Below are 14810 nucleotides of genomic sequence, written 5' to 3'. Positions count from 1 at the left end.
CTTCATAAATGCCAAGAAGATCATGACTGAGTGCGAGGTGGACATTGTCCACTGGGGACAATAATTTTTGTCCACAGAGGAAAATCTCAAGTGTCCAGCATCTGCTTTTTCTTTTTCTTTTTTCTTTCTTTTTTTTTTTTTGCCATTTCTGCTTAACTATAATCATGATGTGAGTTTCAGACAAAAACTTTTGAGAATTTTCAGCTGAAGAATTTCTAGTCCACCTCCACTAGCTAAGATAATCCACCAGGATCTAGAATGGTCTTATTTTAAAATTTTCTACTGTGCTTCTGAGGGTAAGCTTCTTGAAGTACAGAAATGCCAGTTCTTGTAATGGGAGAATTCTGTTGTTCAGGATAGTAATCCTCGGACTGAGGTAGAGAGCAAGCTTGAGGCAATAGCAAGGATAACACTGAGTTACAGAGAGGGCTGGGGTCCCTCCAGCACAGACAGGGCAGAAAAGCCAGGGCAGGCCAACTGTGAAGGCAGAGACTCATTGGTAGCATTCTAAAGGGAGAACTCAGGAGTAGAAGTATTTCAGTGTTCTAAAGTTACAATAATTGTAGTTGCAGCATTTGTGAACGTAAATTCGACCCTGGAAACTGTATGTCAGATCTCTGCAGAACCTCTGACATACCAGATACGATAACTGGAGGGTGCCATCTGTAATAAGAAGGAACCATAGGAAAATCAGCCAGCGATCTAAGTTCGTTAAAGCCAAGTCACCCGTGGCACTAGTCCTGTCGGCAAAGATTTAATAGGGCATCAGGGGTAGGTTTGGGGTTGGCTTCCCATCTTGTACTTCCCAAGGGGACTCAGGCAGGGAGATGAAGACATCACGGGTCCCCTGCAGGAGTTATTTGCCTAAGTTCCCTGGAAAACCTCAACCCTCTGTCCTCATGTTTCTTCCTCCTGGCTCGTTTCCCCAAGTCCCCTTTAGTCTGCATGCACAGGGTCCCATACCCAGGGATACGTGACACTTTGGTTCCTCTCTTGAATTGACTTTGGCCTGAGATAGAAATTTGCTCTTCTAAGAATTTTCTAGGAATCTCACAGCACCTCCCCGGACCCTCTAACTTACCCTGGAAGATCTTTAAGATCATGCATCTCTCATAATTCCTAGCAACACAGACGCCAAAGCCTCTTCTACAGTGATCCGTCTGTGTACGAAGGTGGCAGGTTATGCATCTCAGTGGTGTCACTGCTGGAGAGCACAGAGCTGATGTAAGGCCAGGGGAGGCAGAGACTTAGAAGAAACTAGACCTGTCTAGACCTGGGAGTGGGCTGGGGGGTGGTTGGGATCAGGGAGTAAGCAGTTTGAGCTCTCACCAACTCCACACCCCAAAAAATGTCATTGTGAGAGTAAAAGGATTCTGACCCCCAATTTAGCCCTCTTAACCTGGTGAAAGTGAAGTGTCTGACTCTTTTGTGACCCCATGGACTGTAGCTCTCCAGGCTCCTCTGTCCACAGAATTCTCCAGGCAAGAAAACTGGAGTGGGTAGCCATTCCCTTTTCCAGGGGATCGTCCCAACCCTGGGATTGAACTGAAGGCAGATTCTTTACCATCTGAGCCACCAGGGAAGCCCCTTTAACCTGGTAACTTTGAGCAAAGATTTAGCCTCTATGGCATGGATTTTCCAGCTTAAGGATGATTCTGTTAATGTTAACCTGGTTTACTTGGCAGCAGTGTAGATAGAGTGGGATAATAAGGCTGAATGCTTTGAAGTGTTTGACCCATTACTCTGATGGGATTTCTGACATTCATCACTTAGATATGGTTGGGTGATATAGTCTGTTTTGAACTTCAAACTGAATCTATGTGAAAGCCTCCTGAATTATATACCATAGTCAGTGCCACTTTATGTGGTACTGTGGGGTGAACTGATTGAAATAAAGTTTAATTTTAAAAAACGCTCCTTAATACACCTATATGAGAAAGTATCATTTCTTGAGCATCTCGTTTGGGCCATGTTCTCTTTCCTTATTATCTGATTTAATTCTCACAAAAGCCTTGTAACTAGGTATTTCCCCATTTCCCAGATAAGCAACCAGAGAATTTAAGACAGTGACTGAATTATTTTTTAACCTGTCTGATCCCAGTGCATCCAGTACTTTCTTTCCTAGAATCACTTGTTTGAATATAAAAATCCCTGGTAAGGGTATCAAAACCCTTGATGTCACTAAAGCCAACTATGAAATTATTCACTGTAGACTGACCAGCTCCCTCAGCAAATAGGGCACAGATTTATATATGGGAAGGATGCACTGAGGGAGACCTTGCTAAGAGTTTTGATTATGGGGAATGGTAGGGATAGACTGGTAGGGGAGCCCTACGAAGGGGCAGCCATAGAGGCTTGAGCCCTTGGTGCGGAATGGTAGAATGTTATAAAGGTCAGACAAGTTGGCGTGGAGGCCCAGGGAGCACTCTAAAGCCTGGCTTCCCCTCCTATATAAATATAGCCAAGACCTAGCCCAGCCTGGACACCACCCCCACACACAGAGTGTCCCAGGGAGCCCCCTCGATCCTGGCTCTGGAGCCCGCTCCTCAAGTCTCTTGACTCACCCACGGGGCAGCCGAGGAGGAACAAAAGCAACAAGAAGTGTCTGTCCATCTTGACAGAGAAGTCCCTCACACAGGAAGAAAAGAAGCCAGGGGCGGCACACATAGGCCTGTGGGCTACAAGAGGAAGCCTTGCTCTTCATCACAGGGCAGGGATTATTCATGCCTGAGGGGAACCAGGCCCACAGTCAGCTCTGGGCGCTGCAGTTTCCTGCTTTCGCCACCCATCACAGAGGATGGTAGTTAAACAACGTTGGCATTTACATGAAGTTAACTTTTTTTTTGTATATATATACACACACACATATGCTACTCATCATAATAATTATTATTAATGTAGTTACTATTCTTATCCTAATTTCACAGAAGAGGAAGCTAAGGCCTGGTGAGGTCCAGTATCTTTCCCAAGATCACATATCTAGTGACTTATAGTGCCAGGATTCAGAGCAAGATCTAGTTCCAGAAGCCATACCTTTAACCATTTTGATTGAATGCTTCTTGGAAGTTTGTTCATACATTCAACTAATATTCACTGAGCACTTTTATAGGCCAAGCACAGTTTCATGTATGACAGCAGGGCAACAAATAAGATCAAAAAAAGCTCACCTAGCTCCATGCCTTATGGGTGAGCAAAAGAAGAGTAAGGAAGTGAAAAGACGGGATCACGCATGACTAAGCTGGGCCTTCCAATTAGAACTTCTGATTCTCAGCCCACAACTTCCATTTTACCAGAAATCTGTTTCCCAAGGCCAGGAGATATTTACTTTGTAGGGCTGTGAAATCATCTCTAGGATTATCACACAGCTCGATCTTTTGCAAATTTATATTGTGTATCTGGCCAGTTTGGCCCACATGCTTTAGGGATCTGTCTCTACAAAAATTAACTCAGGTAAGGTCCACCATGGGTAAACCATTGGAAAACTATGACTGGTTCAGGCACTGTCAGTCTCTGACAGTTCACTGACCCATCAGTGCACTTTTGGCACTTTGGCTAGAGATAACAAGAATCTTCTATCGTGAACTCATTTAATGACATGTTCTTTAGCTGTAGGAACAGTATGTTCTTCAAAATGTCTCAAGTATGACATTTTTAGATGACCGGTAACAACTGGGTGAAATCAAGCCTTAGCTCAAGTGCCATGAAATTCATGATGTACCTTCTAAATGAGCACAGTGTTGAGTCCATCTCTTTTAACATGAGTCTGTTCCTTCGAAAATAATTAATTCTAGAATCGAAGTCAACTTTGTGAAGTCTATGAATCCAGTTTTCTATCTTCCGTCTTTCAGAAGAAGATGTGAGAAACTGGGATAGCATTTTTCAGGACTTTCCAATGGCTTATCAAGAAGGCAAGCTTCTGAGCCTTTATGGGCCACCTGTTTCCACTTCTCTATCTTTAAAGAGAGTGACTCTAGAATCAAAGCAAAGGAAGAAGAAATTCTAGGTTACACCACAGAGGGTTTGCCCAATTTCTATGTTACTGCCTTCAAGCTGCCCTCTGGCAGATATTTTCTGAAAGCCCCACTGAGTTTGGAACCTCTTTTCCTATTTTCAGTTAGGACTGTAGAATTTTGCAATGCCACCCACGCACTAGGTTCTCTGATCTTACTTCTCATCCCTCACCCATTAAATTTTCTCTTGGAAACAATGTACTGTGGTATCTGTGGGCCTTCTAAAGTAGAATGGATATTTGTGGATGTGAATCTGGAACTCAAAATAGAGGTCAGAGGTAGAGATGTAAAACTGGGCATCATCAGCATGTGGGTGACTTCAAGCTTGAGCTGTGAGAATGGACCCAGTTCTCACGCAGTCTTCAGTGAATCAGAACTCAATTAGTTCCCAGCTGCTAACCCACCCAAAGCAAATTAAACAGCTTGTTCAGAAACTGATGGTGTCTTCAAAGTTCATTCCAGAAGAAGCTGTCAGTCTTTCCATCTTTTCCAACACCCAAAGCCCTAGGGAAGCCTTGATGAAACAACATATGACATGATGCTCCCAATTATCATCTTCACAGCTCTTGACCCTTGAACGCCAAAACCACAGCCACAGCCACTCCATCACCACTTTTCCTGGCCAGGTGCCCTTTCCCACACGTGGCTCCTTTTGACTGAAGCTTCTGACACCTACCCTAGCAAAAGGACCCAGGCTGCTCCTGAAGTTTTAAGCCCTGCACAAGGGATTCATGTTGGATAGTTTCCAAGGCCCCCATGCAGACTTGAATGTACTACTAACACCAATCTTATGATGAAAATTCATTCTCAACGTTGGTAACATACCCAGAGTCACAATATTGGCAAGGAGCGGAGCCAGGATCTGAACCCACATGTGTACCAAACTTGAGCCTGGGATAAAGGAAGATGTCCTTTCGAGAACTCAGTATCAGTACAGAAGAGTGGTACTTTAATGTCTTTTCCAGTGCTGGGAAAAATGATGCTTTTCATTGACATCTTGCAATTGTAATAGTGAGCAAGAAATCCCACTTTGTGTGCATGGGACTAAGTAATCTCAGTAGCAAGCACCGAGCATTGCCTGCTGCAGCCCCTCTCTCTACTTACCTGCCATCACCTCCAGCAAGATGCACCTCTCTGAGTTTCTCGCTCACCCATGTCTCTAGAACCACATGACCAGCTCTCATCCCCATGCAGCAGGTTGCTTGATATCTCTGCACTTTGACATTTTCTGTGCCTTTGGGTGACTGTCCTTATTCACCACCCTATTGTGGTGCTGGAGAAGAATCTTGAGAGTCCCTTGGACTGCAAGGAGATCAAATCAGCCAATCCTAAAAGAAATCAAACCTGAATATTCATTGGAAGGACTGATGCTGAAGCTGAAACTCCAATACTTTGGTCACTTGATGCAAAGAGTCGACTCATTGGAAAAGACCCTGATGGTGGGAAAGATTGAGGGCAGGAGGAGAAGGGGATGACAGAAGATGGGATGGGTATATGGCATCTGACTCAATGGACATGAGTTTGAGAAAACTCTGGGAGATAGTGAAGGGAGGCCTGGTGTGCTGCAGTTCATGGGGTCATAAAGGGTCAGACAAGACCAGTCACTAAACAACAACATCAACCCTATTCACTTATTCTAGCTATTAATAGCACATCACTAGCTTTCAGAGTCCTGCACAAGTATCCTTTCTTCAGGGACACCTTCCCTGGTCAAGCAGTCAAATTTGAATGTCCTTTATCTAGGCCTCCAAGTCAACTGTGGCTGATGTACTTGTGTTCACCTGAACTAGCCTCTAACCTTTGTGATGCTGCAGATTTGTGGCCTGATTTGCTTGGTATCTTCTCTCTTTATAATACTGGCATTTGGTATGTGTGTAGAAAATATTTACTTTTTAAAAAGACATCAATTAACTAACAACACCTGAAGGCAAAGTAGGCACATCTCTCCTTCTCCTGAAACTTCCCTTTGCTACACCACAGCAGGGACACTTCAGTGTTTCCTTCACATTCAGACCATGCCTGAAATCCTGGATTTAATTCCCGGTGCCTCAGTCTAGGGCTTCCCAGGTGGCGCTAGTGGTAAACAACCCGACTGTCAATGCGGGAGACAAAAGAGACGCGGGGTTCGATCCCTATGTCAGGAAGATCCCCTGGAGGAGGGCACGGAGAACCGCTCCAGTATTCTTGCCTGGAGAATCCAATGGACAGAGGAGCCTGGTGGGCTACAGTCCACAGGGCCACAAAGAGTTGGATATGACTGAAGCACCCATGCAAAGATGGGCTCGATAAAGGACGGAAATGGTATGGACCTAACAGAAGCAGTCCAAGGGAAGCCTGGTGTGCTGCGATTCATGGGGTCGCAAAGAGTCGGACACAACTGAGCGACTGAACTGAACTGAAGCACCCGCCTCAGTCTAAGTGAGACAATGACAAATCTGATTATTCTGAGATTATCAAAAAGAGCTAAAAGAAACGAAAGTATCCAAACCCTGCTTCAAAGGTTAAAATGTGGCAAAAAGACTTATCTTTCCTTGCAGAGTACAAGGCTTAGCTATAGAGGAGAATTTTAAAATAGATGGTTTATGGGCAGTGGACTGCAGTTTGTGCTTTGGTCCTTTCTGGGAACACTGAGATACTGATTTTATGATTATATGATTTAGAAGAATAGCCCAAGGACAGAACACAGATGGAGATCAACCAGTGCCTTCCACAGGCAACTGTACATGACCAAAGTCCCAGGATGTCTGTTCTGTTTCTGCTGCCCGTTGTCATTGTAGTCTGCATGAGTAAGGGTAAGTCCTGGAGGCAAAGGGAGGGCTGGTTGCTGGTTAACAGAAAGGAAGGCGCTAGGGGAGGAGAAATTTCCAGAATTGGCTCTTGGGGCTTTGGCAGATGCACATGCAGCTATGATAAGAAAAACTTCTCTTTTCACAGGCGAATTTTATGAACATATGAAAGGTACGACCATGTCTAAAGTCCTCGGTAAAAAGGTTATTGGTGACACTTTAGGGGTAAACCTCCCCCTCCCTCTTTTGAGAAAGCTATAATCCATTTTTACTGTAAAATCCTAGGAGTCTGATCTTACCAGTTTAGTCCATTTCGTGAAGTTAGGAAGCTAAAATCCCTGCCTTTGTTTCCTTTTCTCCATTACTGAACAAAATCATCAGGCTAGATAAGCGGCTCATTACTTGGGGACCAGAGATAAATTTTTAGGGGAACTCTGACCTCTTGAGATTACATTCAGGGTTTGATTTAAACCTGTCTTGCTTTCACAAGATTATCAAAGGAGTCAGGGTCCCAAGAAAAGTTGGAAAGCACTAGGCAGTAGTCAGTTCCTGTTGGGAAGCCCCCCAGCCTGGAGAGTCTTCACCATAAAACCGCATCCTATAAGCACCTCTTTCTGTGTCTGGCAGAGCCAATGATGTGTTACAAATGTAAAAGATATCATCTCGGGATATGCTATGAATCCATGAGGTCCTGCACCCTGAAGTACAAACAGACATGTGCTGTTGAAAACGTTTACTTCCTTACCAGAAAAGGTAGTGTTGCGCATAGAGTAACTGAGAAGTAACCACCTCTCCCTCACTTAAAGGCAATCGCCTCCTTTCGTCATTAGAACACATGGGTGAGTCGGATGGGTAAGGTTGGGGTGGTCCTGCAAAGACGGACTTTTCTTAAGACAGTATTGAGTGAAGGAGAGGTGAATGTCCCCCTCTCAGTTAGAAAATAAAATCCATTCTTTGGGTCAGTAATTAATAGACTCTGTCTTTTAGCTCACTAGGGTCTAGAGAAAAGTCGGTGAAGGTCTGAAGAGAGGTGATTCCTAGGAATACGGTAGGAGCAAACAGAGTCATCATGGTTGTATTCCCTTTCTTTCACCTCCTCAGGGCGGAGTATGTATTTTTATTCAAAACTGTCGTGTAAGGCCAACTGTGAAGACATCAACTTCTTAAGTTTTGACAAGAGAACAGAGCTCATCTGTTGCAAACATAAAAGCTACTGCAACCTCCCCGAAGGCGTCTAGTTCTGCATCTCTCCTGGAGTTTTCATTATTCTTCAACTCACCATCCCCTATATGTTTTCTTGCCAGACCTATATTTTGTCTCCTCTCCTAACCAGTGGCAGAGAGTGAGAAAATCAACAGGTAGTTAAAAGAGGAGCCATCATTAAGGATGGAGCCCCAGACAGAATTTCTGCAAATCCCTATTTACAGGGTTTTGGTTTTTTTATGATGGCACTGCCATGGATAGTGTTGGGATTTCAACTGGTTATTCATTCTGTCCTATATGGAAATGCAAAGCTTTAGTCACTCAGTCATGTCCGACTCTTTGTGACCCTATGGACAGTAGCCCACCAGGTTTCTCTGTCCATGGAATTCTCCAGGCAAGAATACTGTACTGGGTTGCCATTCCCTTCTCCAGGGGACCTTTGCAACCCAAGGATCGAACCTAGGTCTCCTACATTGGCAGGCAGATTCTTTACAGTCTGAGCCACCTGAGAAGCCAACTTTAGGTAATGTAGTAATATCAAATCTTATTTTAATCACATAAATGTCTGTTTATTTATCCCATTCTGAATGGAAATGCAAAGACTTGTGTCAAAATCATCCCAAATCAGTACTGGGAATTCTGCAACCACACTTTATCCTCATTCATACTCACTGCTCTGGGCTAGGATTCTCTGGATTAGCCTGGCACTTTCCTTGTGTCCATGGGTTATGGCAATTAGAGAAGACTAACTCGAGTTTTCTAATCTGCTGGCAACTTGAGCCGCACCTTTCTTTTGTAGACCTCTTGGGGGGAATCTCAGGCCAAGAAAAAACTGGGCGAACATAGGAATGAGGCTTCAAGAACTGTTTCAGGGGCATTTCGGTTTGTGGAAATTAAGTTTCGAGAAACAATTTGGTGTGGGTGGAACTGCCATCATCCTCTCTGACCAGGTAGCACTTGCTTGAACCAGGTGATTGAATTGGAAATGGAGACCTTGGGCCAGAATGGCTAGTCTGTTTCTTCTCATAAGAATGTAAATGTTGATGATAAAGCAGGTGAAGATAATAGAACGTATAGAGACTCCATGCACTGGTGTTCTAGTTACAGAGAGCCCTATGTAAGATGCAGTTATGAGTAAGCAGAAAGAGTGATATAGTGAAAGCTAATGGTGGTGGGAGATCAAGACAGTCATTCTTACAGGAAATCAACCCTCAATATTCACTGGAAGGACTGAAGCTGATGCTCCAATACTTGACCGCCTGATATGAATAGCCACTCATTGGAAAAGACCCTGATGCTGGGAAAGATTGAGGGCAAGAGGAGAAGGGGGTGACAGAGGATGAGATGGTTGGATGGCATCACTGACTCAATGGACATGAGTCTGAGCATGATCCAGGAGTTGGTGATGGACAGGGAAGCCTGGAGTGTTGCAGACCATGGGGTCGCAAAGAGTGGGACATGACTGAGCAACTGAACAACGACACCAGTGGTGGGAAGAGATGCAGATCCCTCCCCCTCCCTCTCCCTCCCTCTCCCTCCCTGCCTCCCTCCCTTCTTCCACCTCTCTCTCTTTTTCCCTCCCTCCCTAATATAATAAAACAAATAGGCAGAGAGAGGCTGCGCAGCATTGGTCATGGAACTGCACACCTGTGGCCAAGGTGGCGAAGCCTCCTCGGGTATGAAGTAACCCCAGCATTTCTCTCCCTGTGAATGACGCATACTGCAGTTCTTGGTCCTGAATTTCCATGATCAATTTTCTCCTTATTATGACACAGGAGATTCTTACAATAAACCAATCACCCCTCTACTTGAATAGTCTGGTGTAGTCTCTGCCTTTGCTTGTGTCTGAAAATATAATCCTTCCTAAGAGATTCTCATTTGGGATTTTATCCATACAAAGCTGGGATAAAGAGAGACATGTAGGTTACTTTTTTAAAATGGGCAGGCAGGTTGGAAAAGTCAATTGAACAGGGATATTTTGAGTTAAGGAAACACATATTTTAAAAATTTTTATTGAAGTATATTTGATTTATAGTGTTGTGTTAATTTCTGCTACAGCAGAAATTACAGCTAAGTGATTCAGTTATACATATGCATATATATATATATTCTTTTTCATATTCTTTTCCACCATGGTTTATCAGGGGATATTGAATATAGTTCCCATGCTATATAGTAGGTTCTTGTTGTTTATCCATCCTATATATAATAGTTTGCATCTGCTGACTCCAAACTCCCAACCCTTCTGTTCCCCATGCTCCCCCATTGTTAACCTCAAGTCTGCTTCCTACGTCTGTGAGCCTGTTTCACAGATACGTTCACTCGCGTCATACTGTAGATTCTATGTGCAAGTGGCATCATACGGTTCCTGCTTTTTCTGTCTGACTTCCTTCACTTAGTAGATAATCTCTAGGTGCATCCATGTTGCTGCAAATGGCATTATCTCCTTCCTTTTAATGGCTGAGTAATAATCCATTGTACATAGGTACTTCATCTTCTTTATCCCTTCATCTGTGGATGGACATTTAGGGGAAACAGCATATCCTTATTTCTGACTTTATGTAGGCGCTCTCACCTGTTGAATTATGGGGTTGGGAGACATCATCTAGAAGGAAAAAAAGAGAGATCATTGTTTTCTATTGGGTTTCAAAATAGACTTTAAAAATATTTGTGAATCAATGTTTAGACAAAACTTGGCTTTGTTGGACAAGAAGTTTCTAATTATAAAAGCTTTCCTTAGTCTTTCAAGAGCAAGCATTGGTACTCTCAGCATTAAAGCACTGAATATTACCTTCTATATGGACGACTTTTATTTGACCTTGGTGCCCTGCTCGAATCCTTTTTGCTGACCAGTGCACCTGCCACTCAACTGCACTGACTGTTGGTTTATGACAACTCACAGCTGTTTCCTTCTCTGGAGAACAGCCCTCTGCCAAATGGGAGCTGCCTCGCCTGGATACTAAGCTCCCAGCTAGAGCAAACACCTCAGCCGACAAATGGCCAACTCCTCCCATCAAGCTGGGACTAAGTCTGTGGCAGTTCTTGTGCCAGAGCTTTTCTGTGGGATCTGACTAAAGCCAGTCTCCAGTTGAGACCATGTTGTTGCTAACATTTTCCCCGACCTCCCTTGCTTTCTTTACTCCCCCTGTAAATTTCAGGCTGAGAAGGCCAAGTGTTTTCTGCCATCCTAGGGCGCGGAGCGCTAAAACCAGATGAGGGAATTCCCCAGTGGTCCCATGGTTAGGACTCTGCACTTTCACTGCTAAGGACACAGGTTTGACCCCTGGTTGGGGAACTAAGATCCCACAAGCCATGTGAAGTGGCCAGAGCAAAAATTTTTTTAAATAATGAAACAAGATGAGGTTGGGTTCTAAACGTTACGTTTCGGTACCTCTGAGTGATAGTGTATGTGGTGTGTGAACTGCCCTTAGTAGGCTTCCTTACAGCCAGATAACGTCACTCTAATCTTGGAGAGAATTTTCTCTTGGTTTACTGCATCTTGGGATATTATTCCTATTTCCATTTTCCACCTTGAAGAAATGAACAGAATTAGACCTAGGTGAAAATTTTATACGATTAAATATAGACAGCAACAACGAAAGACCTATTACCATGATTGTCTATTGTTGTCAAAGAAAGAATTGTGGAAACAAGAGGAAAAAAAGAAAAGAATCTCCAGTGGGTCAGAGAGCAGAGTGGAAAAGGACAGAGAATTGATCTCCACACCCGTTTTCTTTCATTTAGGCGGGAACTACATTCCCAGCACAGGAAATTAAAAACTTCCCATTGCAACCTTGGGAGATGATAGCAATTCAGTCATATTCTCACCAAAATCTAGGAAATAGCTACCACCCGGGGCTCTTCCTGGACTTCCAGGTGGCTCAGTGGTTTAAAAAAAAAAAATCTGCCTGCAATGCTCATGTTCAATCTGTGCAGGAGATATAGGCTCAGTCCCCGCGTCAGGAGGATCCCCTGGAGAAGGGAATGGCTTCCCACTCCAGTACTCTTGCATGGACAGAGGAGCCTGGTGGATACAGTCCATGGGGGTCAAAAAGAGCTGGGCACAACCAAGCGGCTAACAACTTTCAAGTTCAACTTTCAGGGCTCTTTCTAGTGGGAGTCAAGGGAGAGACTTGAAACGATCAAGCAAGGTAAAATCCTTGACGCAGTCCCCACTTTTGTAACAGGACATGAGGCCGAAGATGACAGTCACAGCTGCATTCACACTGCCCGCTCCGCCTTCGCTCACTTCCGCCCATGTCTCAGCTGGACGGGGCTCTTGACCTGATGGCATATTCCAGCCTTCAATCCTGTGTGATCTGAACTCTTGGTGGTTTTGTCCTTACAGCATCATTACAGGTTTTTATTGAACAAGACTACTGGACAAGAGAGTACTAAAGATGGTCCAGCGTATCCTATGGCTTTCAAAAAAGCTCTTCATGCCGTCATCGTGTAGTAACAACCCAAATTCCCTTGTAATCCAAATCAATTACCTCTTTTCGCTGCCTGTGAGACTCTGATATTTTGCTCCCTCTCCTCCGCCACCCCCACCTTTGCCTTATCCTAGGGTCAAGCTGATGCAGGGGACTGGGGAGAATGGGCATACCCTTCACACTGTAAAGAGAATCATCCCACGGGTGTCTCCCAGGTTCCACCATAAACAGAAGGGAAAGGAATTTGGGAAACTCCTCAGAGTAATTCCATGGCTTACTAGGCTATTGTCTTATTGCAAAATATGTTTTAAAAATACTAAATCCTGCTTATTACAGCGCTTCCCAGGTGGCGCTAATGGTAAAGAACACTCCTGTTAATGCAGGAGATGCAGTTTCCATCCCTGGGTCCCCTGGAGGAAAAAATCTCAACCCACTCCAGTATTCTTGTCTGGAGAATCCCATGGACAGAGGAGCCTGGCGGGCTACAGTCCTTGGGGTCCCAAAGAGTTGGACACAACACCATGCTCACACACACACACACACACACACACATACACACACACACACACTGCGTATTACTACATTATTTTAGCTTTCTTCTGTTTCATACCAAAACTTGTTTTATTCCTGGACAGAGGCTTACCCAGGATGCAATGGGGTCAGGTTGGCTCCTGCAGGAGGCAAAAGTAAAAAATCACATAAAAGATAAAACGGGACTTCCCTGACAGTCCAGTGGTTAAGACTCGATGCTTCTACTCCAGGGGGTGCGGGTCAGATCCCTGGTCCGAGAGCCAAGATCCCACATGCTGCACGGCCAAAATAAATAAATAAATAAATAAATAAATAAAATACAACAGAACTTGGCCTGGTACCACTTTTCCCAGTCTCAGAAGCCTCTACCACTGCATGGGGGACTTGGGTTGCTGGGCTTCGGTGCCTCTCAGCTAGGCTGGGTTTGGTTCAGAATGTCAGCTTGAGAGCCTTCAAGCTTCTCCTACCAACCAACATAGTGCTTCTTCTATCTTCTTCCTCTTTAATTAACTATAGCAAGCAGTGAGAATTTTCTAGGACCTCCTCTTATATCTTATGAAATCTAAGCTTTGACAATAATTTTAAAAATTTATTTAATTAAAGGATAATTACAATATTGTGTTGGTTTCTGCCATACATCAACATGGATCAGCCATAGGTATACATATGTCCCCTCCCTTGTGAGACTCCCTCCAACCTCCCAACCCATCCCATCCCTCTAGGTTGTCACAGGGCCCTGGTTTGAGTTCCCTGAGTCATACAGTAATGTTTTGCTGTTAAAAGCCTGAGAAATCTTCTTGAGTCCTGAATTTCCCAACTTTGTATGTTCCTATTTTTGTGACCTCAGCCATAGTTTATCTAACTGTAGTATATAAGCAAAGATATTTTGAGTTTTTTTCCCGTAGGTGGCCAGAAGCTAAATGTACTCTCTCTGATACCACCCATGAAACCAAGTTTCTATTCTAGGGCTGTTGAACACTTACCATCATTTACCCTGAGGCACTGACTGCTTTGAAGCCACAGGCAGTGAGCAACACAGGCCCGGAGGCTTTCTCACACTTGGCTGCCCCCCAGCTCAAGAGAGAACATGTTCCCACATTTGAGCAGTTTGATCCAGTGGCAATTCAAAGTACTCCTCTCCAAGTTCTGCTTCTGAACTTTCTGCAAACTCTGTATTCACAGGGCTCCTCTTGCGAACATATTTGAGAATAAAGGAGACTTGGGGCTTCCCTGGAGGCTCAGTGATCAAGAATCCGCCTGCCAATGCAGAGACAAGGGTTCGATCCCTGGGTCGGGAAGATTCCCTGGAGAAGGAAGTAGCAACTCAATCCAGTACTCTTGCCTGGGAAGTCCCATGGACAGAGGAGCCTGGTGGGCCACAGTCCATGGGGTCGCAAGAGCAGGACACAACTTAGTGACTAAACAACAGTAACAAAGGAGAGTTAGTCTTATCCTCTCTCCTAATTTAGTTTAATCCTATAACTGCGTCTCAGTGCAGTCTTGTTTCCACAACAGGCCCTGGTTCACTGAATACTGTTTATCCCCTGGGACTCCTTCACCACCATCCTTCTTGATGTAATAAAAATTTACTATAAGCTTAATTTTAGCATTCAGCATATAATGAGCATTTTCTCATGCCAATTGTTGCTCTAAGCCCTTGACACACAGTACCTTATTTTATTCTCACTGCAACCTTATGAAGTACAGGAAGTTAAGATGCTTTGGTAAGGTTACATATGTAGTTAGAGCTGCCATTTGAAGGCACAATATATAGGAGCACTGTTTTAAGCTGATATGAGACTTCTTCCATAAAGTGGACCCCAATAAAGGAGTTAATGTATGAAGGC

General features: G+C 44.1%; 2 protein-coding genes across 2 annotated transcripts; one reads left to right on the top strand and one right to left on the bottom strand.

Moving 5' to 3' along the window:
• LOC102184225 (prostate and testis expressed protein 3) lies at window positions 521-3177 on the bottom strand. The gene is made up of 3 exons (XM_018042747.1): window positions 3168-3177; window positions 1082-1219; window positions 521-663 (listed from the first exon to the last, which is right to left on the bottom strand). Exons 1-3 carry the CDS (start codon window positions 3175-3177, stop codon window positions 521-523), a joined length of 291 nt encoding a protein of 96 aa, XP_017898236.1.
• PATE2 (prostate and testis expressed 2) lies at window positions 6977-8034 on the top strand. The gene is made up of 3 exons (XM_005699716.1): window positions 6977-6992; window positions 7424-7549; window positions 7898-8034. The coding sequence occupies exons 1-3, from the start codon at window positions 6977-6979 to the stop codon at window positions 8032-8034; spliced, it is 279 nt and encodes a 92-aa protein (XP_005699773.1).

The sequence above is a fragment of the Capra hircus genome, chromosome 29 (genome assembly GCF_001704415.2).
Source record: "Capra hircus breed San Clemente chromosome 29, ASM170441v1, whole genome shotgun sequence".
Lineage (NCBI taxonomy): Eukaryota > Metazoa > Chordata > Mammalia > Artiodactyla > Bovidae > Capra > Capra hircus.
Note: the sequence above shows the minus strand (reverse complement) of the source record. Positions and strands in the feature narration are given on the sequence as shown.